Source organism: Lethenteron reissneri, chromosome 25, assembly GCF_015708825.2.
Source record: "Lethenteron reissneri isolate LAM-NWPU_2019-01 chromosome 25, ASM1570882v1, whole genome shotgun sequence".
NCBI classification, from domain to species: domain Eukaryota; kingdom Metazoa; phylum Chordata; class Hyperoartia; order Petromyzontiformes; family Petromyzontidae; genus Lethenteron; species Lethenteron reissneri.
The window spans coordinates 8,338,185-8,363,464 of NC_083803.1; the positions used below are offsets into that span (position 1 = coordinate 8,338,185).

At 41.4% G+C, this 25,280-nt stretch overlaps 1 protein-coding gene across 1 annotated transcript in view; it reads right to left on the reverse strand.

The window, feature by feature from the left end:
* The window catches only part of LOC133347154 (neurexin-1-like), a 281,972-nt gene that overhangs the window by 140,120 nt on the left and 116,572 nt on the right, over window positions 1-25,280 (reverse strand). Inside the window, 6 exon segments of the mRNA XM_061559187.1 lie at window positions 677-703; window positions 3,903-4,106; window positions 18,130-18,352; window positions 18,354-18,473; window positions 18,475-18,515; window positions 19,455-19,893. Coding sequence (XP_061415171.1) covers window positions 677-703; window positions 3,903-4,106; window positions 18,130-18,352; window positions 18,354-18,473; window positions 18,475-18,515; window positions 19,455-19,893 — 1,054 coding nt within the window.

Genomic DNA, 25,280 nt, shown 5'->3' on the forward strand with positions numbered 1-25,280 from the left:
CATAATTTCGGATAGAAAAAAGTTGTTTTGGATGAACGATTCTTAACATTCCGTACTGCTACAGCCACCGTGCACAACAACACCATAATGACTGATGAAGTCACTTAGGACTTTACAAACAGCCATCAAATGGCTGTTTAAACCCACAAAATGTCTGCTGTTAGTTGTTTGGAAAGCTGCAGTATTATAAAAGTTGTACTCAACCATTAATTATTGCCTATTTATTAATACACGTAAAAAAAAGCTATGATTAACACCAATGTTAATTAAACATTTATGCTGTTATATGAAGCAATAAACATTTTTAAAGAAGATAGTGTTAGATTAATTCGTCCGTTGGGGTTGTAACAACGACAAAAACATGCGACACATCGTGTCCTTCGTTCACTCTCACCTTATACACACGGCTGTTTCCCATTTGAAGAGCTATAACTGCACCACAATTGTCACCTGCTATAGCGAAGTAAGCAACATTTTTTTTCTAAATGCGTGTTCACAACAAACATCGAAACAAAACTTCACAAATGTGATACTATTGTTATCATTTATGTACTTCCAAAATGTTGCCTACGTCACTCGAAATGTGACAACTACAATGCCCGTATATCTCAACGCGTTCAACAATGCAATATTCGGTGCGTATAGAACAAAAGTGAAATGTGGAATTGAAACTTACTGGTGTTACACTTTATCCTGATACAGTCTAGATAGGGGGGAGAGAATGTGAAATGTGAATTTACATCCTTCAAGGTAAACAGCTGCAGACATCCATTCAATATCAGTGCCACCCTTCCGGGGACAGACACACGCAAGGGGTGACCATTTTAATTACACCACGGGCAATCAATTCCTGGGACCTTTAATTATCTGGCCGGCAATTGTCTCGTGTGAAAATGCTTGGCTGAATTTAATGCTGTGTAATCGATTGAGAATTTTGACCAAACTACAGCAGAGCAATTACTCTTGCTCGCTATTAAACAAATTAAGGCCAGGTTGCTGAAGGGGTAAGAAGTAGCCCTTTATTACCCGGCTTAGTATAAAATGGCCACCGGCAAAAGCGCGTCACGTAATGCCACAGCCAGGTTAGGAGGAGACAGAGCACTCGAATGACAGCGCAACTCACACAAAGTGCCACTACTTTAGTCTCTCTCGCTCTCACTACATCCAGAACTAGGATCTCACGGGCGAATTGACCCCCTTCCCCAGCCATGTTCTGCGATGGTCTGAGAGAGTGGCACCTTTGTGTCGAGTTGTGCTGCCATGGTTTCAGTGAAATTTACAATCGTCCTCATTTGTTTTTAACCTCTCGTCATCTCAAAGGCATGATGTGTGGAAATTACAAAAATACAAGGCACGTTTTTTTTTTTCATTGAGGTAAAGTAACAATATTTACAGTCGTAAATACTGTAAAATTAATCATCTATCATTAGCATGTAACACATTGCAGTGTCTTTGTAGATATATAGAAAATGTAACTATTACATTTATAAACATATGCCACTTTTTATATACATATACAACACAAAGCACACACAAACACACGCACTCACACACACATAAGCTGTCTTGTCTGTCGTTCGCACAACACAAAGACACAGGCGCACACATATCTGGTTTGTTATTGCACAAGATGCCCTTGAGATGCAAGTACCAACCTCGGCTTGGCATCACGTGACAAAGTTTGACATGTGTCGTCAACCGCAACAGAAAAGTGGGTGCAAATAGCCATGGGGCAACCTTCCTGGGTTGAGCCTGCAGTGAACGCCGCTTCCATTGCAACTTTGCGGCTGTCTCACTGTTCTCGGTGAAGGCTATAAAGTGGTTTTCGTTTTTTTTTTTCAAAAAGTTCACGGTGAAGAAAAGAAGCGAAATTTTTATTCCTTCGTACAGCTCCAATTTATGTCGCAATGTTGTTTATAATACCCGTCAAGTTAAAGTAACTGTTCACTTTCATTTCGGATTTCTTTCGTGTGTGTGCTAAACTTTCACATCTACTACCCCACCACAAGTATCAATGTATTTCACGTAACTTCCAACTTTTGAATGCTACGAGAAGCCGTGAAAAACTGTTAGTTACGCTGTAATTATCCACGTCTAGAACACGTGTGCAAAGCAATATTGTACAACCGCACTTGAACTCGAGCATTTCTGTAAACTCGGGGGTGGCCAAACATCACCCTGACCGTACTTAGCCGCGTAAAACATGCTTGTTTCATATTGCCAAGAGCCACAGGACACGTATGACTTGATACATGCACTCCTCGTTGTTTAATATAATTGTGTTTGTTTGTTAAGTGCGCGTAGCGATAGAATAATAATGTTGATTGGCTCGGGTCGGTCGGCTTGCCCAAGTTGTTTTTAGTTTATGAAATCTGTCGGTGCGTCCCAGGAGTACTCATGCATTGATCCACCGTCAACGGTGAATGTCTCAGCGCTTCTCCAATTCATGCAGATTAAACGAAGTGCCATCGCAAAGTTACCAATTATATTATCCGTGTCTCCATCGAGCAGCAACTGCTGGAACTGTCCGGGCATGAGCCGTGGTTTTGGCCACCCCTGCTATATACCTCATATATATATATGTGCCTATCTGCTGATCCCTTACTTTTATTTAAATGTATGAATTACAATAATTTGCCTGAACAATCCCTGGAGATGGAACATCTCGTTTGCAAAGGGTGTTTCAGGGTGTCAAGTGATATGTACATCATTGTAGTCCACATCGTTGACTTAGCGGTGTACGGATATGGTAGAATTTGTACATAAATGTGCAATGTATGTTTACGCTTTCTGTGATGCCTATTCAATTTTTGTTTGCTTGTCTTTTTCCTGCCTAACGGTGCAGAAACCGTGCTTGGGGACACCTTTAAAGTGGACACTTTGGACCTGGGATGGTAATCAGAAGACGGAGTAGGCATACAACTGATCTTGTCAGGTTTGTTGTCTGTCTGTACAGACTGACCATGCTCTGGGAAATTCACTGCAGGCATTTCCACGCTTATCGCCCCATGTCTGCTTGCTCTCGGGTCGCAGGCTTTGGCCTTTGAAGGGATATATTTTATCAGGGGAGACAGAGCTGGGAATGGTGGCATCCGTAGAGTTCGCATGCAGTAAGAGTACTTTTAAAGAAACACGTGAAACGCCGTATATATATTTCAGAAACGAAATTAAGGGGAGTAACTTCACACCCGTCTATACCGAGACCGTTAGATAGCGGCGACCCAACACGCGCAACTTTAATGGAAAAACAATGGGTCGTTACTGGGGCACGGATATTTTGACGCAATGGTTATGCTTCTGCAGACTGCCGTGCGGCAGGAAATGTAGATGCCGCAATCTAGGACGACGGCCGTGCCACATTATCTTTCCGAGTAAGAAAAGGTCACGGCTGTCCGCTGAAGCAATCCATTGATCGATAAGAAACAAAAGAGGTTGAACAAATGAAAAAGAATGACCCGGCAGAAATTGTGTCTCGTGGGGGAAGGAATAGAACACGTTTGTGAGAAATGGTCGTTACGGGAAACAAAAAGTACTTCGCGTGAAATTAAAAGCAGGTACATCTAATGCATGAACTCCGAATTAACGTGAGACTCGAGATGGAGAGAAAGCAAACGCGAATAAAATCACATTAACAGCAACGCGCCACCTGTGAAGAGTCATAGATTATAAGGGCAACACGTAAAACAAATGTCCTTTTTGTCCACGAGGTCATATCAACGTATAATTTGTTACAATTACCGCGAAATATAGACGATTATGCACACACGCGCGCGCGCACAAATAACCTAGCAAAGAGGAGGTCTGAGAGGGAGGGAAAAGCGGCAGCCAAACAACACAGGTGGGAGGACACGCACGCACGGTGTCTCCCACCGCCGACGATTACCAAAGCCCTCTGGGGTTACCGAGGTTGACGGTGAGTTTGACGCGCCCGGCGTCGAGCTCCAGGCGCATCGTGTCGGCAGAGTCTCGCGACGTCGTGGCCAGCAGCAGGCCGAACGCGCGCAGCGACATGAAGCGCAGGGACACGTCCTCGGCCTCCGTGTGCATCACCGTCGGCATCACCACCTTCATGAACATGGAGCCGTCGTAGCTCAGCACCGTTGCGTCTGCACCGCGCACACACACACGGGGGTCGAGGCGCAGGAAGGCGTCAGTCACGCGTCGAGGACATCGTCGTGCCAAAGTGATTTCCTGCTGATGCGATGAGCGTTGATTTTTTTTGGGAGGGGGGGGGGTTGTTTTATCTTACCTAGAACCGTCAACAAGTTGTTGGGTTTTTTTTACTTGTCAACTAGTATGGTCACTTCATCCCATCACTTCCAATATGCCTGGCCCAGTTGTGGAAGAGGAGGTCAAATGCCATCAAGCCGGAATTTTGCGAGAGCGCCATCTATTTGAGGCCTTGCCTCCAGCGGTGGCTGGAGGAAGTAATTGTGAGGATGCACCTTTACCTGTCCTATATACAGGCCTAAGCCAGTTGTGGATATTCTAACGTTGCTATGGCAGAGGCAAGTTTATCCATGGGACAACCACTGTTAACCTCCCCACAAAGAAGTACTCAGTTTTTGTATCGACCTCAGAGGAATGATTGGGCTAAGTCAAAGCCCAAACAGGGTCGCGAGCTGCTCACCCTACCGCTGAGCCAAGCGGTTATCACTTAGCGTTAGCCACCCAAATGAGACGACGGGCATTAAACGTAACTGGAAGTGACACTAGACACACAGCCACCACCAGCCCCCCCTGAACCCATCTCCATAAACAAACATGAGCTTAACAAACTACAGTGGCTTCAAAACAACCTGTCAATCGCTGTCCTAAGCATCACACGAGGCCATGTGTCTTCAAAGCAAGGATGCCGTACAACACCGCTATCCTGTGCCATCGAGATGTTTTAAAGGTCTACCACCATACCTCTCCATCCTTCTCACTTTAATGACCATATCTAACCGCCGCCTCCTACGAAGTACATCTAACAACCTGCCCATGGTACCCACAACCAGGACAGCCCTGGCTAAGCGGTGTTTTTTCCGCAGCTACACCGGCAGCTGTTTGGAACTCTCTCCTGCTGCTGCACATTCGCAGCAGCATCCAAGCGCCATCATCCACCTTCAAGCAGCAGCTCAAAGCTCTCACCCGTCTAGACTCTCACCCATTCAGTCTCACACCCATTCAATCTCTCACTCGTCCAGGCTCTCAACCCATTCAGGCTCTCACCCGTCCAGTTTCTCAACCATTCAATCTCTCACCCATTCAATCTCTAGCCCGTCCAAGCACTCACCCATCCAGTCTCTCACCCATTCAATCTCTCAACTGTCCAAGCTTTCGCCCATTCAATCTCTCACCTGTCCAAGCACTCACCCATCCAGTCTCTCACCCATTCAATCTCTCACCCGTCCATTCTTTCACCTATTCAATCTCTCACTCGACCAGGCTCTCACTCGTCCAGTCTCTCACTCATTCAATGTCTCATCCGCCAGGCTCTCAAACCATCCAGTCTCTCACCCATTCAATCTCTCACTCGTCCAGGCTCTCACTCGTCCAGTCTCTCACTCATTCAATGTCACATCCGCCAGGCTCTCACCCATCCAGTCTCTCACCCATTCAATCTCTCACTCGTTCAGGCTGTCAAACCATTTAGGTTACACCTGTCCAGGTTCTCACCCCTTCAGGCTGCACCTATCCAGGGTCTCACCCATCCAGGCGCTCACGTGTCCAGGCTTTCACCCATCCAGGCTGTCACCTGTCCAGCCTCTCATCTACAGTATTTAGGTTTTCACTCGTTCAGGCTCCACCTGTCCAGGCTCTTACGAGTTCAGGCTCTTACCTGTGCAGCTTAGCTTAAAAGGGACATTTATATCTGGCTCGGTGCCTCTGAGTTATCGATTGAACATTGCATATAATTCGCTCAATATGTGTGCATTATAAATTGTGATTATTTTGATGATTCTGAACATAATGACAGTAATATGTTATACCCCTTTTGTCAATCCACTGCTGGATGAAGGTCTGTGATAGGCTAATCATCAGTTAGCTGGGGGAAAGGTTGCAGAAGCTTAGAGCAAAGCAGGGAGGCTGGCAGTGTTGTGAAAAGTAAAGGAGGGATATGGAACATGGATGACAGGAACGTTTGGGATAAGACCACCAGGGAGAGAGGAATAGGAAATTGCCGACAGACAGGAGGTGTGCGACATTCCCGGTGTGGGCCAAGTGGAATCGATCTGGCAAAGGAAGAAAAGAGAGATTGAGAAGGTCGTATTAAAGCTCTCTGGTGTGTTTTCTGGTCATGCCGTGTGTTGTTCGGCATGATCGTCAGAGTTCCCAAAGAAGCTCCCAGACCGTGGAGTGAAATTTAAGTATACTAGATTTGTGTTTCTATTTAATTTATACCTGATGAAGATTGCTTGTGTTGCAATCGAAACGTCGTATGCTAGTATTTAATTTAATTTATTATTTTATCTTTATATGTGACTTTACCGAAAGAACCAAAGAATAATTCCTGCAGTCACGAAAGCTCCAAATTAAGTTTGTGGAGTGAAACGTCATGAGTCATGCCGAGCCTGCATATTAGCAAAACATATTAATGCAACGCTCCATGGGTTTATTTAGTCAGGCACGAGCAAATATTTTCACGTAAACTTAATGCCATCATCCATGTGAGAACTTTATTGATCTGAAGTTGTATGCATTTTACAGTCCTAAATGATTGTTTGTGGCCACTGAGAAACTACTGTGCTAGTCAATGCAGTTTTGGCCACAAGTCATTTCATACTTAGGTCATCATCAGCCATGATCAATCCACTCCTGGATGAAGACCTTCCTAAATCGTTGGTATCCCTCACGATGCTGCGATGGGGCAACACATTCAGCACCTGCTCGCATGCTAATTTCATCGCCCCATCTATGCAGTGGCCATCCTGTTAGACGCATTATATTCTTGGCTCCCGCTCCGTGATTATTTGTAACCATCACGCATCCCGTCAAGTGATGTGTCCTGCCCAGGCCCATTTACCTGAGGTGTGGACTCGAGTCATGTGACTTGGACTCGAGTCAGACTCGAGTCATGAATTTGATGACTTCAGACTCGACTTGGACTTGCATAACAATGACTTTGTCCCACCTCTGCCATTTACCTTTATTAACAATTCGAATTACATTTTCAACCTGCGTAAGTGCATTGATTTGTGTGTTTATCTTTCTGTATCTCAATGTATTTCCAAGCATGCATCCCTCCATGCTTTTCGTTTTTGGATCTTTCAGTTTTCTTGTTCAATTTTCATTGCTCTTTTAAAAATGTCTAATCCATAAGTCATAACAGGCAATATGGATTGATTCAAAAACGTAACCAAAACGAAAATACTTGATAGGTGCATTTTTTAAATCATATTGCCCATTCTCAGCTTAAATAAAATGTGAAATTGTTAAAAACGGTACATGCTGTAATGGTTATATTACAATTAAGTGCAATGTTCGGCAGAAGCAACAGCATTGCATTTGAATTCAACAAGCGATGCATTAAAAGTGTAAACTTTTTGTTATAAATGCAAGATAGTCTATTACGGTACTTTTGGCGGAAGGTTATTTTTTATTTTGGGAGGCCAATTTAGTAGATGCGTATTGCGCGTCCATGCTGCCCACTCCTTAATTGTAATATATTTCTTATAAAGTATAAATAAGGATCATAGATTACCTTGCGTCAACGGCAAGAAGTCAAGCTCCACCACCGGATATCGATAAGAAGAACTCCGTTCATACTCTGATTATATATATGAATCATCATATAACAAGGCTGACTTTATTACCGAAGAGGCAGCTACCAAATTATTTCTCAGTGGTCTGATAGTAGGTTTCATTATGTTGTCCACTGCCATTAAAAGGTTCATTTCTCATGGCATTAAAGTGAGTAATGGCCTGCATTACATTGATCTTCACTACCGTATATCTATAAGATACAACTATTATTAAGATATGCACAAAATTATTTAACGGTACCGACAGGTATTTGTAATACAAAGTCATTGCAAGATGTGATTATAATTATTAGATATTAAATGTTTCATGTACCAAATTTACATGAAACCATTGATGATCTGGACATTTCTGATACTTATTTTGAATACATATTAAGCAAGCAATTTCTTTAGAAAAAGTATAATGATTTAAGGACCGTCAGATACTTCACAAAAACGTGTCACAAAATATAACATTTTTATATATATAAAGAAATTACCAATCTTATGATGACAAGTATTTTTGGTTTTAAACAAAGTATGTTTCAGTGTATGCACTAAATTGAAAAAATACAATTTGATATTTGTGTCAAAGCCTCAAGAAAATGTGTTAAATTTAAATCAATGTGTTCAATTTCGTTTCTAAATTTAGAACGTTCATATTTGCTGTGATATTAAGCAAAAATAACCACCCACAATAATCGCTAAATAAACCAAGTAGTGTTTACTTTGCGATAGAAACAATTGCTCTTGATGACATTGGTGGAAGATAGCAACTTAGCTAAAACAAGTTTATGTCTTCCATTTTGTCATTTTCTGAAATTAGCAGCTTCATTTATCATAAAACAAATACAAGAGTAATGTCTCCTGTCGCATGCCAGGAGAGCAATTTCAGGTTCTATATGGATGCATAAATCACAACAATGATGGTAAGAAAATTGATATCTGCAAGCAACTGCTGTCTATTGGATTGCCTCAGTAGTACATCACAACTATCACGTGTTTATCACTACCTCTGTAGAGCAGCAACCTGACACTTTGCTTTGTTAAATATATAGTAAAACCTTTAGTGTATATCCTGCTGTGCTTTCTAGATCAACTTGCTGACGCAAAATATCTGTTTGCGAAAACACAATCTGCATGTTCCATATAACAACCTAGATGTAAACTGTTTACTTCATCTTTAAACAACTAAAATGCAATGTATTTGTTCCAAAAGATTGGGCATTCCGTTTTGAATGTTTGAAAATGTATGTATGTATATATGTATTGTGGGGAGCGGTGGTGTAGCGGTTAGCGCGCTGCGCTATGAACCTGGAGACCCAGATTCGATTCCCGCTCACGGCCAACACCAGTGACGATTATCTGAACCGGTCCTAGGCCTCCCCTAGGTCGACTCAGTCTGAAATGAGTACCTGGTGTGGTATGTAAACATCGCCACTAGGGAGACAAAGGCGGTCGGGCGTTGTGCTGGCTACCCACCCCCTCGTGTACCGTTCTGGCCTTCATAGGTGCTCGCTAACAGCACTTGCCCCTAAAGTCTGGTAAGGCTATAAGGGGGATCTTTATCTTTATATGTATATAAATAAAGAATAATATACATTTAATGACTTACATAAAATTATTATTTTAAATGTGTACAAAAAGAATAACTTCTACATGACAAAACGTTTCCTGTAAGTATCTCTTTTTTACATACAGTACGTTTGTAGATGATGAAATTTCACATCAGAAAATCACTACAGTATTATAATTATAATAATGGCAATTACCCAAGTAAGCTTCAATGAGTCAAAATAATCACCTCCGATTAGCACGGTTGGCTACGTACGGTGCGAAAGAAGTTCAACATACACATACAATACGGTGTTTTTTTTAAGAGGAGGATCTTGCTTTGGGGATGTTTGACCAATACCATTAACAAGTGTTTGGCATTTGGGAGGTAATTGGAGACCAGAATCCACACAACACCCATCCTTGCCACCATGCATCTCTAAGCCTGCAACACTTGACAATCCCTAGTTGGTGGCCATCCATCCAAGGACTAACCATGCTCAACAATGTTTAGCTTCAGGCACATTCAGGGGTGAGTTGTTTTGAGGCACTTTTACTGTTAATTAGTAGTTCACAGTTCTTATTTAAAATGCAACGAATGCCATGTCTCAGCTTTAACACAAATTGCTTTAACTTTGCTTTATGTTTTTCACGCTTGATAGTGAAAAAGTTTAGTACACCTTTAGCATTCCAAAACATACTTGAGAACACAATTATAGTGCAACATGTATTAAAGTTTCTGATCAATGAACAGTGAAATATTCATTTATATTGAAGGCAAGTGCAAAGGAAACGCCGTTCATAATTTCCGATATGTATTCTTAACGGATAGGTGCGTCAGTTTATACACACAATTCACGATGTATGATGCAACTCTGTGTGCAAAAAATATTTTTTAAAGGTGCACTTAAAATTAAAATCTTTACAGTCAGTTCAATAATTTCATTCTATTAATATTGCAGAATGTATTCGAAAATGAGCGCTGTAATTTACATACACAATAATGTAACGTTTTCAATCGAGGAGGCTCACTCATACATTTGCAACTAAGCCCTTGAAGTATTTCCATGATGGAAATGCCTGGGATGAAGTATGAAAGCCAGGTCATTATTTTAATGGGAATACTTAGTAGCAAGGGATCTAGGATTTCTCTAGAGCCTCTTTGGAGAAGTGAAAGCTAGTTTGAGAAAAAAATGTGAATAGTTATAATGTCAATGGCCAATATTCCCTGTAACTTTTGATTAATTAACTCCTACTATTCACCGTTTTATATTCACGTTTTTTACTCCACATTCTGAGAATATCTAGAATTCTATACAGTGGTTAAACAATTTTTTTCCTTTTAATACAAACAATACGACCTGAGTCATTATTTTTCGGGACACCCAAAACTAATGTTGGAAAATTATGCAAACATCAATTAAGTGTAAAACATGTTATGTATAGCTCTCAAACTAAGTTGGTTGAGCATTTCTCCAGACGCTGAACTGTTATTACTTCATAGGATAATGAGATGGGAAAACTTTAAAATGTATTTTTGCTCACAGAGACACTGGTACCAATGGTAATTTAAATAATTTATCATTTACATCGCTTTGCAATCCACTGTTGGATGAAATCCTCCCCTTGCGTGTTGCCTTGGGGGGATGTTTGTCCATACATCATGCTGGTCAAAGGATGATGGTGAAGGAGGGGAAGCAGCAGATGTCAGTCGCCACTGATGGTAGCCCTGGCTGGGCATTGAACTTAAGCTGCCGTGTTAATAGCGCAGTGTGCTAGCCACTGCACCATTGCTCCACATGGTAATTTAACTCTCTCCTTGTATTCTTGGTTCTTTCGGTAAAGTCACGTAGAAGGGAAATAATAAAATAATAAAAATATAAAACAATAAAATTCTCAAGAAAATGTTCTTGCTGTGTTTTTTTCACACCTGATCATGGTTGCTTGTGTTGCGGTCGAAACGTCGTGAGAATTGTATTTTTTATATTTGTATTATTTTATTGTTTCCCTTCTACGTGACTTTACCGAAAGAACCAAGAATATGAATCCCTGCAGTCACGAAAGCTTTAAATCAAAATCTCTCCTTGGTAATTTAAGACTGTAGAATTCATGTAAAAGGAATTATTATGCTCTGGCCACTTCGGATTTTTTAAAGTAGGTTATATTATGTACACTAAGTACAGTCCTAAACCAAACGTTCACTTTAATCTACAAATTACTGGATAACAACACATTGTTTACAATAATTTTCAATCCGAATGCATATAGATAATTATATTCAATGTAACAAAGATTTTACATAATGTTTGCGGGGTTTTTATATAAACTGACCACAATAAACTGTGATTCGAAAATAAATTGTGATTTTGAAATAACATACAAACGAATCTGATAATTACACAAATCCATAAGCACTGAGCACATGTGCGTGGAATGTGATCAAAATAAAACATAAATTCGTGAAGGATTTAAATGTAATGTAATCCAGTACTCAGGCTTACACACGGTATATCTCTGTGTGATATACGTTTGAGTCTTAAATGAGGAAATATTCGTCTCGCTCGGTCACATGAGCATTCATTCGCTCATTAAATTCAAGACATTAATTTTTTACGCTTCACCCTTTGCACGATTTAATTAGCATATTGTATTCTCATTATTATGAGGCACGGCAGTCAGCCTTGCCTATAACTGCATAAATTATAACCACAACACATAATCAACTGCAGCGTAGTCTGGGTTAGTATGGCTTTGGTTATGTAAAACATCGCAAACCGCTGCATGCATAAACATCGCCGTGCAATTAAACAGACAGAATATTAGAACACTTTGGTATGGTTTGCACAGCCCTTTAATGCAAATGAGCGCCATTAACCAGAACGCAGCAAAGTGCCATTTTTGTATGCAATGTAAAACTGACACGATATTTATCCATGGCCCTGGAGCCATCACTCATCCCATGAAATGTATGCGCTTCTGTGGGTAAAACTGTTCAACAAAATGTTTTTTTCTCAGACAGATCCACTCTCGTGTTAGGAATCGTTGCTTTTTGCACTTCCTTTAATGTTAACTTGTTGCATTCTCAATTACATTGCTACATCCACATGCGTTTAAATTAATGCTTTTCTTCTGAATTTAATTTCTTGCCACGAACAAGCCCTCTGTTATTTATAATTTTAAATCAGTGTATTGATCATGGCTGATGATGATGTATATGTGTGTCATCACAATAATCCGTATTAATTGGTTGGCTATGTACGGCGCGAAAGAAGTTCAAGATACATGCAATATTTACCACGCACAATAGCAGCAGCATTGTGTTTTGTTGAAAGGCTTCTGAAAACAGCAGTTACACCAACACCAACAAGGGCACATGTCTGTAGTTAAAAGGTTTGCAAGAAAGCGTGGTTCCCAGAGAGTGGATGGAAGCAACAGACAGACACAGCACGTGTTTGCAGATTCCTTGAAATGCTCTACAAAGGTTCGATTCCCAAAAGAAAAAGTCTTTGTTGACAGCTACATACTGACTTCACGAGCCTTTAAAGGCCCGTCTGCTCTTCTCAGCCGTTATCCAGAGCCCCCCCCTCACCCCCAAACTCTGCCACCCCGCCTTCTCGATATCCCACACTCCAATGCAGATGCTGTCAGTACAGAGGCCATTCGGCCAGACAGCACTGCTATTCAAATGGCCACAATTCTTATCCAATTTAAAATAAGCAGAGCATGTCAGCCCTGCAAGCCTTTACATCAAATGTAAATAATTAAATGTTGCACTGGCTATTTGGATACTAAGAGCCTGGTCAAAGTGACGATCAATGGTTAGGATGAGACTATGTGAGCAGAAAACAAAGGAATTCAGCAAATTGGTTATTAATACATTGATTTATATATATGATCTTAATTCAACAGGTTAGCAGCCTCTGAACATATATAATAATACAAATAAAAAATGGCCCTTGTTAACCCCACTGCAGGATGAAAGCCTCCTCACATCTGGCTATTGTTTAATCATATTTCACTACTCTGGTCAATGCGGGTTGTATTTATGTTGAGATTCGTTTGCACCGTACGTAGCCAACCGTGCAAATCGGAGGTGTAGGGGAAAGGACAACAAACTAAACACAAAAAGCAGTTCTAAAAACATTAGTTTTCAATCCAGATTGAAAAGTGCATAGCTCCAGTGGTTTCCTATTATCGGAAGTAAAATAGTTCCAGATGGCCGCAGAAGCGCATCTGAAAACGTGCGATGCAGTGACCGTCTTTGTTCGATGGTTATCCAAGAGTCGCTGCGAGGATGACCAGAATTTGCATGATGGTGCGTGCTCCTTGACGAGATCAATAAGGTAATGTGGATCATTTGTGGTAAGCACTTTGTGTTATAAGGAGTGCGACCTTGTAAGAGGGCGACCACTGATGTTAGCTGTGACTGGCCATTGAACTCAGGCCATTGGATTCATGGAGCAGTGAGCTAACCACTGCGGAGACGCACCACCCATTGACCTTATTTAAAAAATATTAAAGCTAGTTGCTTCGAATATCACCATGTAATCTTTTACCTATTCATAGAAATACATATTTTGGAAGACTACATTATGGAGGATCTTTTTGGTTAAAAGATATTTTCCAGTATTTAATACTTTGGAATGTGCCTTCGATACAAAAAACGAAAAATAATCTCAATATAATCATTCACATTCATTAACTGCTCCGAAAGATATCAATGAAAATATCTTACTTTGATTTCGAAATATATTCAGACTTTTTTTCATGTAAAAGTACTTTGCAAGGGACTTACGACATTTTTTTTATGTAAATGAATGCATAAAATTCCACTCTTTGGTGAGCTGAAGGAAATATAAATGATTTGTGGAAACATTTATACATGGATGCACCTGGTGACCTGCTGAAAGAACAGGAAGCCGAGATGATAAATTGGTCCCTCGATGTTCTTTCAAGGTGATAAAAATGCGACTTGAAGGCAACCGGCTACCAAAATCCATTTTTTTTTTACTATATATCTTGCTTCTATTTGGAACTGAATTTTTTATTTGGTAAATATATATGAATACACTAACGCATGTGTTTTGTATAACTGTGCTTTAAAATAAGTTAAGTAATAGCATCGTAAAAAAAACCCTAATCTGTAAAGCCAGTGGATGACGGTGGAATCCACAATGCCCCAGGAGTATATAAAAAGAAAATCTGCGATAACCTAATTTTAATAATGAAATCATAATTTACAGTTCTTTATTATTCCACTGCTGGATGAAGGCTTCCCCACAGAATAATGGGTGTTGTTCAATACATAAACTGTAATATATGTTTACAATCTGAGTACAATGTTTCGCCAGTAATTACAACTAACAATGAAGCTAGTTGTAATTACTGGAGAAACGTCGTAATCAGATTGTAAATGTTGTGGATTTGCTCTCTAACACACCGGTGTGCTGTACTAGTAATGGATTGGCATGTTCTGTTCACGTAACAAACTTTACTAATTGGCTGTGTGGGGTGGTGGCGGGTTTAACGACACATTTATATATTTACGCGATATATCTAAAAAAAATCCTGTATTATGGATGATATTGGTCGCAAAAGCCTACGTGTTAAACTTAAATCAAATATTTGTAACACACTAAATACTGCGAAAAATGCGGAGATGGAAGTGCGGATGGCGCAGAGAAAAAAAATCAACGAAATTAAAATGAATAGAAGATAAAAAATTGTCTAGTCTTAAAAGCACCAATTAGCACAGCTGAGCAGACTTCAGTCAGCAGAGACTGTTTCACACCACGGGAGCTACAGATGAAAAGCTCCGTTCTGCCGTCCTAATCCGAGTGAATCTCACACATCGTCACAGCAGGTCCATAGCAGATGAGCCTAGGTTTCGGTATGGTACGTATGGGTAGATGGCATCACTCAGTAATGTTGGCTGACCTATTTCCTATGCCATGAAAGCGAGTTTTGCGACCTTGGTTAGCCATCTTCTTGGTTCTTTCGGTAAAGTCACGTAGAAGGGAAATAATAAAATAATAAAAATAAAACATAATAAAATAATTCTCACTGTGAGAATTATTTTATTATGTTTTATTGTGAGAATTATTTTATTATGTTAAATTTTTATTATTTCCCTTCTACGTGACTTTACCGAAAGAACCAAGAAGATGAATCCCTGCAGTCACAAAAGCTTTAAATCGAAACTTGGTTAGCCAGTGCAGCTCCTTCAAATGGTTTGAAGAGCTCTCGAGAGGTGGGGCCAGGCAAGCGACTGTGGTGAGGGTGTTTTGGAGATGCTCGAGACGTTTGCTAATTGTTTGACCATACTTCACCATGCTGGTCAGTGCAGCCTGGTGTGGGTTTGGTCAAGTGGATGCAGAGGACCGGTTCGGATAACCATACTCGTCGCCAACGCTAGCCATGGCCGGGAATGGAACATTGAACTGCCGAGTTCACAGCGCAGTGTGCTAACCACTGTGCCACTGCTTCCCCCTGCCATGTCTTATCCGAAACAATAATAAGAATAAATAATAATCCAAGAATAGCTGAGAGAAGGAGACTGAGTCAATAGGGAAGATATGTATGTATGTTGAATTTCTTTTGCACCTGTACGTAGCCAACCATTATAATCGGATGGGCTGCCTTCGAGTAATCCGTATTTGGCTTGTAGTATACCACATGGCCAGGACATCATGGCAAATTGTATTCCACCAATGAGTAGTCTTCTTCCAGTCATTACCGCACCCAGCATGACTGTGGTGCTAAGCAAAGAATGAAGCATGCAGGTGGCTGATGAGGGGGGACGGGCTGAGGGATAATGTGCACACCGATTGGTCACCAAATGGCAGGGGCAACCTTGTAAAGTTGCACGGAGCCTTTCAGTATATTTTCCGAGATGTATAAATATGTGGCCCTTCCTATTTCATCCACCCAGCCCCACTCTCCAAGGTAAAAACAAAGACCCCCCTCCCCCCGATATAGCCTTTAACAGACTTTAGGGACAAGTGGTGTTAGCGAGCACCTATTAATTCCCACCCTCCTCAGCTGCGGCTGGGGTGAGAAAGCAACCTGAGAGAAATTAATTTGTTCTATGCCATGTCTAATGTAGACATGGGTGAAGGTAAGCGACTTAAAGCCAGTGTTAATATAGTCAGCCGTTTTATTTGTTTATTTTAGCCATCGGCCGAGTATAGCTGATTACAGCGCATGGAATTCTGGTCGGGGTTTAGTCCTTGGATTTAATTCAGTAATTATCTTAGTCTTTTTGACTAAAGGAATCAAACCCTTCGTCAGTTATTAAATGTTAGTGTGAGGTGCGCGCAGTTTAATTACACCGCTCGCCCCCTCATCCAATATCCAATATCATCAGGTCAGCCAATTTCCATTTTTAGTCCTCAGTGCACGACTGTCCTTATAAAACGTTATTTAATCATCTTCGTCTTGATGCAGACCAATTAATTCCATCGTTTCATAGTCATGTCGATGTGTTTGGTGGGCAGATGTAGCCATTGTCATAATAATCTTTGTCTGCTCAGTCATCGTTTGTCCAAAAAAAAGTTCAAACTTAATCGCTGAATATTTACATAACAAATTTTCTGCACAAACATGTTATATTATGCTGTAATTAATGCGGTTTTTAAACCCCATCCTACGTGCCTTTAACACGAAAAAAACCGTGCAAAGTGGAACTTAGTGGGTGATGTCGTAGTGCACGCATGCAGCTCGGTGTCGAACGGAATGCTTGCGGCCCTGGGAGCTGAGCTCACGTGTCACTGGGGTTGCTCAGGAGGACTTGGAGGTTGAACGTGGGCTCGTAGGTCGGGCTAGGTTCTGAACGATTTGGGGAAAAATCTCTCATTGCGGTTTTTCAGATAGATGTTGCGATTGCGATTAACATTTTTTTAAGTCAAGCTTCAGTTAAATATTCACTGTGTAATAGATTTAAAACATGTGATGGAGCATTGCCACATGATACCATCAAAATATGGACTGCTCTATATATTCTAATGCAAGGTTGAGAACTTAAAAGATATGAATTGCTTCCAACATGAATTTATTAAAATGTTTTAATTGAAATAGAACAATCAAACATATAACAATTGTTCAGTTAAATAAATTAAGTTATAATAATAATAAAAAATAAAACAATTCCAATAAGAAAATAACAGCACTTTTCAAAAATTGCAAAAAAAATCGCAGCCTTTGCGATTTGCTAATCGCATTGTTTCAAATTGCGATTTCTATTTGAAATCGAATTAATCGTTCAGCCCTCGGTCGGGCCCAGTTCAGGCACCGAACCTGCACACTGCCCCCAGTTTGCCGTGGAGAGCCCGGCACTAGCAAAGCTCACGTCGGGCCCCAAGGGGTCCGCGGGGATCGCACCGCTCCCAGACGATGTGCCGCCTCTTTGCTGGTCCTGGCAGCCCCAGCCCAGGGTAAGAGCAGACACGCAATGCACGGACGCGCGTTCTCCAAGCCTCCAGATCTCATCTCGACCGCCCAATGCCGCTTGCTCGAGGTGAAGCTCGGGAGGGAGGACGGCGATGGCATTGATGGTGGGAGGTCAATAGATAGCAGAGGAAGGTCCGATTGGACCTCAAAGGCAGATTTGGCAGAATAGGAAGAAGAATACTCACCTCTTGACTTAAAGCTTTCGTGACTGCAAGAATGCATATTATTTGGGTCTTTCGGTAAAGCCGCGTAGATAGGTTCAAAGAAAATAACAAAAAATACCTGACCTTTCGATCACAACACAAGCGATCGCTTGTGTTGTGATCGAAAGGTCGTAATTTTTTTGTCTTTGAACCTATCTACGTGACTTGACCGAAAGACCCAATGAATGAAGACTCACCTCTCTCGCAGGATCGCCCGGTGAAGCCCGTGGCGGCACAGTCGCACACGTAGCGGTTCCAGCCTTCGTGGCACACGCCGTTGTTGCGGCACGGAGCCGAGCTGCACTGCTTTGGCGAGTCCTTGGCGCAGTAGGGCTTCACTCCCGCCGAGCTCTGCTGCTCGGCCAACAGGCGGATGTCCTTACTCTGCCCGTCCACGAAAATGTCGCGCACGCAGCCCACAGTATCCTTGGTTGAGCAAGGCCGTCCACAGCTCGGTTGGGAGTAGCAGGCCCAGTTTGTCCTCCGGCAGACCCCCGAGGTACATGTCGCCATCCAGGTCCAGAATCTCACTCTCTCCGCTAGGCGGTGAAAGGGCTACGCTGGCTGTTCACAGAGATCGTGCCTGCAGACTAGACGCCGCGGAGGACACCAAATGACACCAGATTGTCACGTAATTTCAGGTTGAAATGCACTGAAAAGGTGCTATACCCCGCATTTTATGGTGGCAACGTTGCCATATTCATAAAGAAGAGGTAATTAGTTCATTTAACAGGAGGATTTTGATTCATATATTAAATACAATCCCATCATTAAGCGCAATACCATTATTTTGACGAGGATCACATTAACAATAATTACAAATGTTAAATAACTAATTCTAGTGAAGGGCTTTTTAAATGCAAAATGTCGTTAAGTACAATAGCAAATGTGTTTTAGGGGGAAAAAAAACCAGATGCTATATCGTTATCACCATGAAACTAAACCGAAAATCAATCAGTGCACAATTCAATCTAAATAAGAGAGTACGAAAGCGATTTATTTATTTAATTTATACGTAAAATAAGCTATCTTCTGAGGTTATCAAGCTGTAGTCGCGGAATTATATTTGTCACACTTTCGGATAAGGTGGCAATTTCCCTCCGAAGTAGGTGGTTAGCTCAAAGATGATGCATTCCTAATTGACTGTTGGTGACGATTTCCTCCAAACTGACATGATTAGAGAAACAAAAACAAGGGACCAAACGGGTAACAGAGCAGGGAATATTTTATATCAATTTGATCGAGATTATGCAGTAGACATCGTAGTGCATTTTTTCAGTCACTTTTTGTATAGTTCGTAGTCTAGCTTGATACTTGCCCAGCATTAAAAGCATGCAGATGAAGCGATTTTATTAATAAAACTGCAATGCCACCTAACCCAAAAACAAATATGGATCAAATTGATAAAAAAAAAATTGGGGAATCCAACAATAATATAACCAATAAGTTGAAGAAAAAAATAAAAATTTCACTGAAATTTATAATAATTGTGTTTCATGACAATATATAAAGGGAAACTAACCTGCCCTTCCATCTCGCTGGAAGTCCACGTGGTACCACTCGCCATCATTGACCTTCTGATCGGTGGCCTTCACCTTTATGGTACCGGAACCCATGTCTAGCAAGAGGTAAAGATGCCCATCCAAAAGCTCGACGGCAAAGAAGTCCCCTTTGATGCTTTTGAGGCCCTTGGGGTCTTTAATCTCGCTGGGTTTGCCCTGGGTAAAGAGGATGAGTCCACTGGGCTCAGTCGTCCGGAAGTCGAAGGAAATGGATCCTGTGCGCTTGGTCTTCCAGCGTGGCAGGGATATGTAGGCCTCTGGTGTTTCGAATGTGATCGGGTCCATAGCTGCCACGTTCTCGCAGTTGAAGGAAACATCTCCGACCACTTTCATTTTGGGTTCGCTCTCTTTTGCCAGCCGAGAGAGTTCTAACTTGATGTCACTGTTCTTATACACCACCTGTGTTACAAACACAATAAAAATCGAAAACATAGTTATTTATATTAACGATTGTACGTGTGTGTGTGTGTTTTATTGTAGGTAGCGATAGTGTCGTGGTTGGCGCATTGCGCTACGAACCCGACGACAAGAGGAAGATTCTCGCTCACAGCCCACATCGGTAACGAATACCGGAACCGGTCCTCGGCCTCCCCTAGGTCATCTCAGCCTGGTGTGGTGTGTGAATTTCAAGGCGGCAGGACAACCTGCTGGTCACCCACCCCCTCGTGCCTTCATAAGTGCTTGCAAACAGCACTTTGCCCTAACAGTCTTTTAGAGGCTATGTGGGGGATCTTTGTATTTGTTTAATTTCATGAGGCTAGGCATCTAAGTTTAGTCAAAATGAAAGTTAAAATGTGTCAAACATACATATGAATAATAGAAAAATGTCACCTGGTAATAAACAATTGATACGTGAAAATTCAGTCTGCACAAACAAGCAAGAGGTCGGCACTCGTGTCTGTTGGCAGTTCAGAGCCAGTGATGCAAATTCCACATTCTCATAGCAGGAGGTAGTCTATCCACCAGAAAACAGCAGTTAATTTCCCGCAATGTGGTACTATATCACGTGACATGGGAGGGATGATATGCTCAAATGACCCCCTGACTTCGATTTCAACTCATTATATTCGGAACGTGAGTTGAGTATCGAAGCAAACTACCGCATGGGTGAGACTAATACACGTGTCAAGACGAAAGAGGTAAAGATGCAGCCCTGCAAATGCTTAACACTACTCGACTGGCCAGTAGCTCCACAAGAGTGAGCTCTAGAGTGCTCCTCTAAAGGTTTCAATATATAATTGTTCAATATATAAACAATATAAATAAATGGAGCATATATATGCTTAGTTGGTAAATGAACAATAGTTTTTATTTAAATGATGCCTATTGTTCTGCTGTAACTCCATAAATAGAGACTGTATAGACTGCATCTTGGTGCAATGCTTCGTGAGAGTGTAACATGTGGAATTTGAAAAATGTATCTGGGGGAATTACTCTTTCTCGGTGTTTATTTCTGACTGGGAACTCCTGGCAAAGCCATTTATACTGAAATTGAAAATGTATGTCAACGTGCAAATAATTTCACAGTTAATTCAATGACCTTGATTTTAATACTGTACATGGAAGGGCTTCCTTTGGCTCACCGGTAAGTGGAATTTCCAGCTAATTTAAACTAGAAATCTTTGGAAAGCGCATGTCCAATAACACACATACCCCCTCCACCCTTTCACATTGGGCTCATACATTTTCAAAGGAAATATATTTTTGGGTAAAGCGTGGAACTTTTGTACGTGAGCTGGCAGGAAAAATCTATCATACATTTTTTTCCCTCGAAAAATTTCGACCCATTATAGCCCAAGTATGCTGACAGCATACATATATGGCACAGACCAGCACCCACCAATGTGTTTTTTTTTATACCTCCAGCATTGAGCTGTGAAAAGTGGAATGGGTAACACATCACACATCAGAGATCCCTGACAGCTGACATAGACAGTGAGTGCATTATACTTTATTTATGTCAGCTGCACGAGTGAACATTACATGCAGCTTACACGTAAACCACAAAGTTAATACCGTACTATATAAAGCCAAGAATATTGGTTTTCCATAACACTGTTAAAATTGGGCATGTAATTGGGATTATTAGAAGACAATTTGTGAGCAGTATATGCTATATACATTGTTACGATTAAATACGCATGTATTATAATGAAATGGAAATGCACGTGCTCAAATGCAGTGTGTATGTGCTACTCTCTAGTGCAGGGGTGGGTAACCTTTATTCTGCCAAGGATATTTATAACATCATTTGCGGGCCATACAAAATTATCAACTTAAAATTAGCCTGTTATATTTGGTCAAACATTTAATTAACTCACCCCTAATGTAATGGCTGGAACTGCTTCTCTTTGGCGAGGCATGTGATGTTAGCTGGTATTGATGATGTTGCTACTCGCAACTGCTTTTCCAGGTTTGCTCCTAGATTTATTGATTTTCGAGTCTCGCCTGCGGTTGCCTTGGCAGGGCCAGACCCAAATGATTTCGCGGGCCTCATACGGCCCGGCCCGCGGGCCGGACGTTCCCCACCGCTGCTCTAGTGCAAGGTTGTAAGGTGTCCTCTTCGGAATTTCATATAATTTCTTTAAACTCAAAATTACACTTTACATATACCGATTTAATAGTGTATCAGACTCAGAACACTTATTTAGACTGGAGGAATCCGATTAGCTACAAAGCTCTTTTTCACAGATGTTCAGTAGCGGCACGGGGTCAGAACGTTGCAACAACAAATAATGCAAACACACGACAAGAGTACAAAGTATAGGAAAGGTAAACAAATCAATTAAAATATATTTACAAATAAAACGAAATAATTTATTTGTTTTACGAGGTAAAGTCCACCGAACTATGCGCTTTATTTTTTTATAGCTCGACGAGGCAGGATTATCACGTGGAAATTTATAGCAGCAAAAACACATTCCTGCGGAGGGAGCTGGTAGGAACGTTGGGTTGCTCGGTCAATGGCCTGCAGGGTCAAAGGCGGCGTGGTGTATTCCGCAAATATGGCCGACTGTGAGGGCGGGCACAAGCCGGCGTGAGTCGGTTAAACGTTGAGTTTTATAAGGGCACCACAGGGTGACCCGCCCCTCCCCACCCAGCCCCACCCCTCCCATCCCCCACCCAGCCCTACCCTTCCCACCCAGCCCCTCCCCACTCTCCCCTCCCCACCCAGCCCCTCCCCACCCTCCCCACCCAGCCCCTCCCCACCCTCCCCTCTCCACCCAGCCCTACCTCTCCCATTTTTGGATGCACGACGGACGGACGGACACAATCATCCCCTGTGGGCTGGTGTAACCAGGAGGTTCCTACCAGTATAATAAAAATAATATAGACTCATGTTTCTAAATGTGGAGGGGAAAACCAGAGGACTTGGATAAAGAATCCACCTGACCACAGGGAGAACATGCAAACTCCAAATATGCAGGTGTCATTAGAGCGGATTTCCACTCTCGTGGAAAGATACCTTCGGTAATTGAGAGTTTGAAAATGTGCAGGAGAGGTTTATGAATAAGATCTGCCACGGCCACAAGTGCAAATGCAGGCAACTCTTCTTCTCCCGTGGATGATGCGAGCTTATGCAACACATCCAGTTCAGATATGGGACTAAACGAGAAGCATGGACGATGACTCTGACTAACATTTTTAGGGGCGGTGTGTGAAGAGGAAGAAGTGAGTGATGTGAAGAGTGGTGTATTCGGATACATTTTACTCCGGTGTGTTTTGTCAAAGATATACCCAACTGATCCAAATTGAAAATTAAATGCATTGGCAATGTCTTGTTTCGCGAACAGTTCTTTGCCATAAAATCAGAGTATTTTGGAAGAATATTTAGCTTTCCTTTGTTTTCAACTGAGTTGAACGATTTCCAGAAAAGTCTTGGATTTTGTTGTGAATTTAGAACAGTTTGGTGGTAATAAGAAAATATAGCGTTTCTTACTTTGCGAGTACATCAATTTGTAATTGTTTCATTAATTCAGAATCTTAATATTACTACTCTACGTGAGTGTACAATCGTGCCACTTAATGCGTTTATACAAATTCAAAATCGCAACAGACATTTGGTTGTGCATTTACGGGGATTATTATAGCTGCTATAGTCAAACTCTGCAATCATTGTGCTCCACCAGAGTAACTGGTAAAAATGTTTAAAATCCATGTTTAAAATGACATTGTCTAGGGGTTTCAAAAAATCGCCTTCTTTATAATAATAACAACAATGGATTCGATTTGGTTATTCACACAATTCTTACAGCACAAGGATATTTCGCAGCCATAGTCTGCAACAATTCCACTGCCATTGTGGAGCGCCACGGTGGTGAGATGTGAACTGCCCTGCCTGGTATGCAGGAGGGCGTGGGTTCGATCCTGACGCTGATGCCTGCTGTATATTTGGAGTATGCGTGTTCTCTCCCCGTGGTCGTGTGGATTTTTCTCCGGGTCCTCTGGTTTTTCCCACCACATTTAGAATTAATATCCTTTTAGGGTATTTGGCTGCTATATATTTCCGCGTGATAAGCCACTTCGTTGAGCTATCATTTGCGGCCAAGTTGCTGCTGAAAAAAGAGCTATATAGCTCAGTGGGCCTTACCTGGTAAAATAAAAATGTGTGTAATTTTAAATGAATAGTTTCGTTTAGTAGACGGCGACGTTAGTACGTGTAGTCCCAATTGAGTAACTTGCAGGTCAATTTTCGAATTTGGATAATCTGGACCATGATGCTGGTACACAATGGTCGACTCGTTTTGAAGTACGTCAGGTTATCTTTGTATCGTCCACTGTGAAACAGACGGCGTGTTGTTTCATGGATAATTCTGCAGTGACTCGCCAGGATGGCCTGTTGGGCCATGTCACTATCCTTTAAGACTATTCAATTGTAAAAGTGTATGCGGTTGAATAGAAATAGTTCGAAATGGAAATCGTGCTAGATGTTAAACTTGAGCTCTGGTAGTGTAACTGTGTAACAGATACTGCAATCCAGTTTTTTCTTGCCATCTTGAGAAGACGTCAACATCCAATTAAAATGACAATGCAAGAACTGGACGGATCATCAGCTATATGTTCAGTTTTAGTTTCTTTCACATCTTGAGTTTAATTGCTCAGACTACATGTAAATTGTGTAACATTAGGTTTAAGTAATATTTTAATGTTCAAGGAATATTTTAACGTGTCAAAATAGATAGTGAGTTAATAGCAATCTTAAAAAAACATATACAGATGTATAAAAAAGAATAAAAACATTTCACGCACTTATGTGAAGTAACTTCACATTTCTTCCTGATAAATAACACTTGGGAAAGTTATATTTGATAACTTATCGATTCTCACAAAACATTTTGTCTTTTATTTACTTCAATTCACGACCACTTCTGTTGCAATTGCTGAGGAATCCATAACGTTTCAACTTCATTGTGCGCCTTTTTTGTCGTTGAAAATGCATGAAACTATGTTGCGTGCCAATTATTTTCCATTGGCTTTCCATTCATGAATCCTATACTATCCATTTGTTACAACAACACTGGCTCAGGTTGTCTCAGTCCAACAATTGTCACGATTTTCCCCATTTACAACCACTGAGAAATTCAGGGAGCTACTGCAGAACGGATTGGCTGGGTCATGATGGCTCATGGGAGAACTGCAAGCACGCTATCATTTGCCCGAATAGCTCTCCTGACAGTGTCCAACAAATGTGCTTGCCATGAGGCTGTCGCCAATTCCATCCAGCAGAGCATGCTCTATCATTTATTTTCTAAAAACATTTTTTATTTTAAACCTTCTGAGAGGTC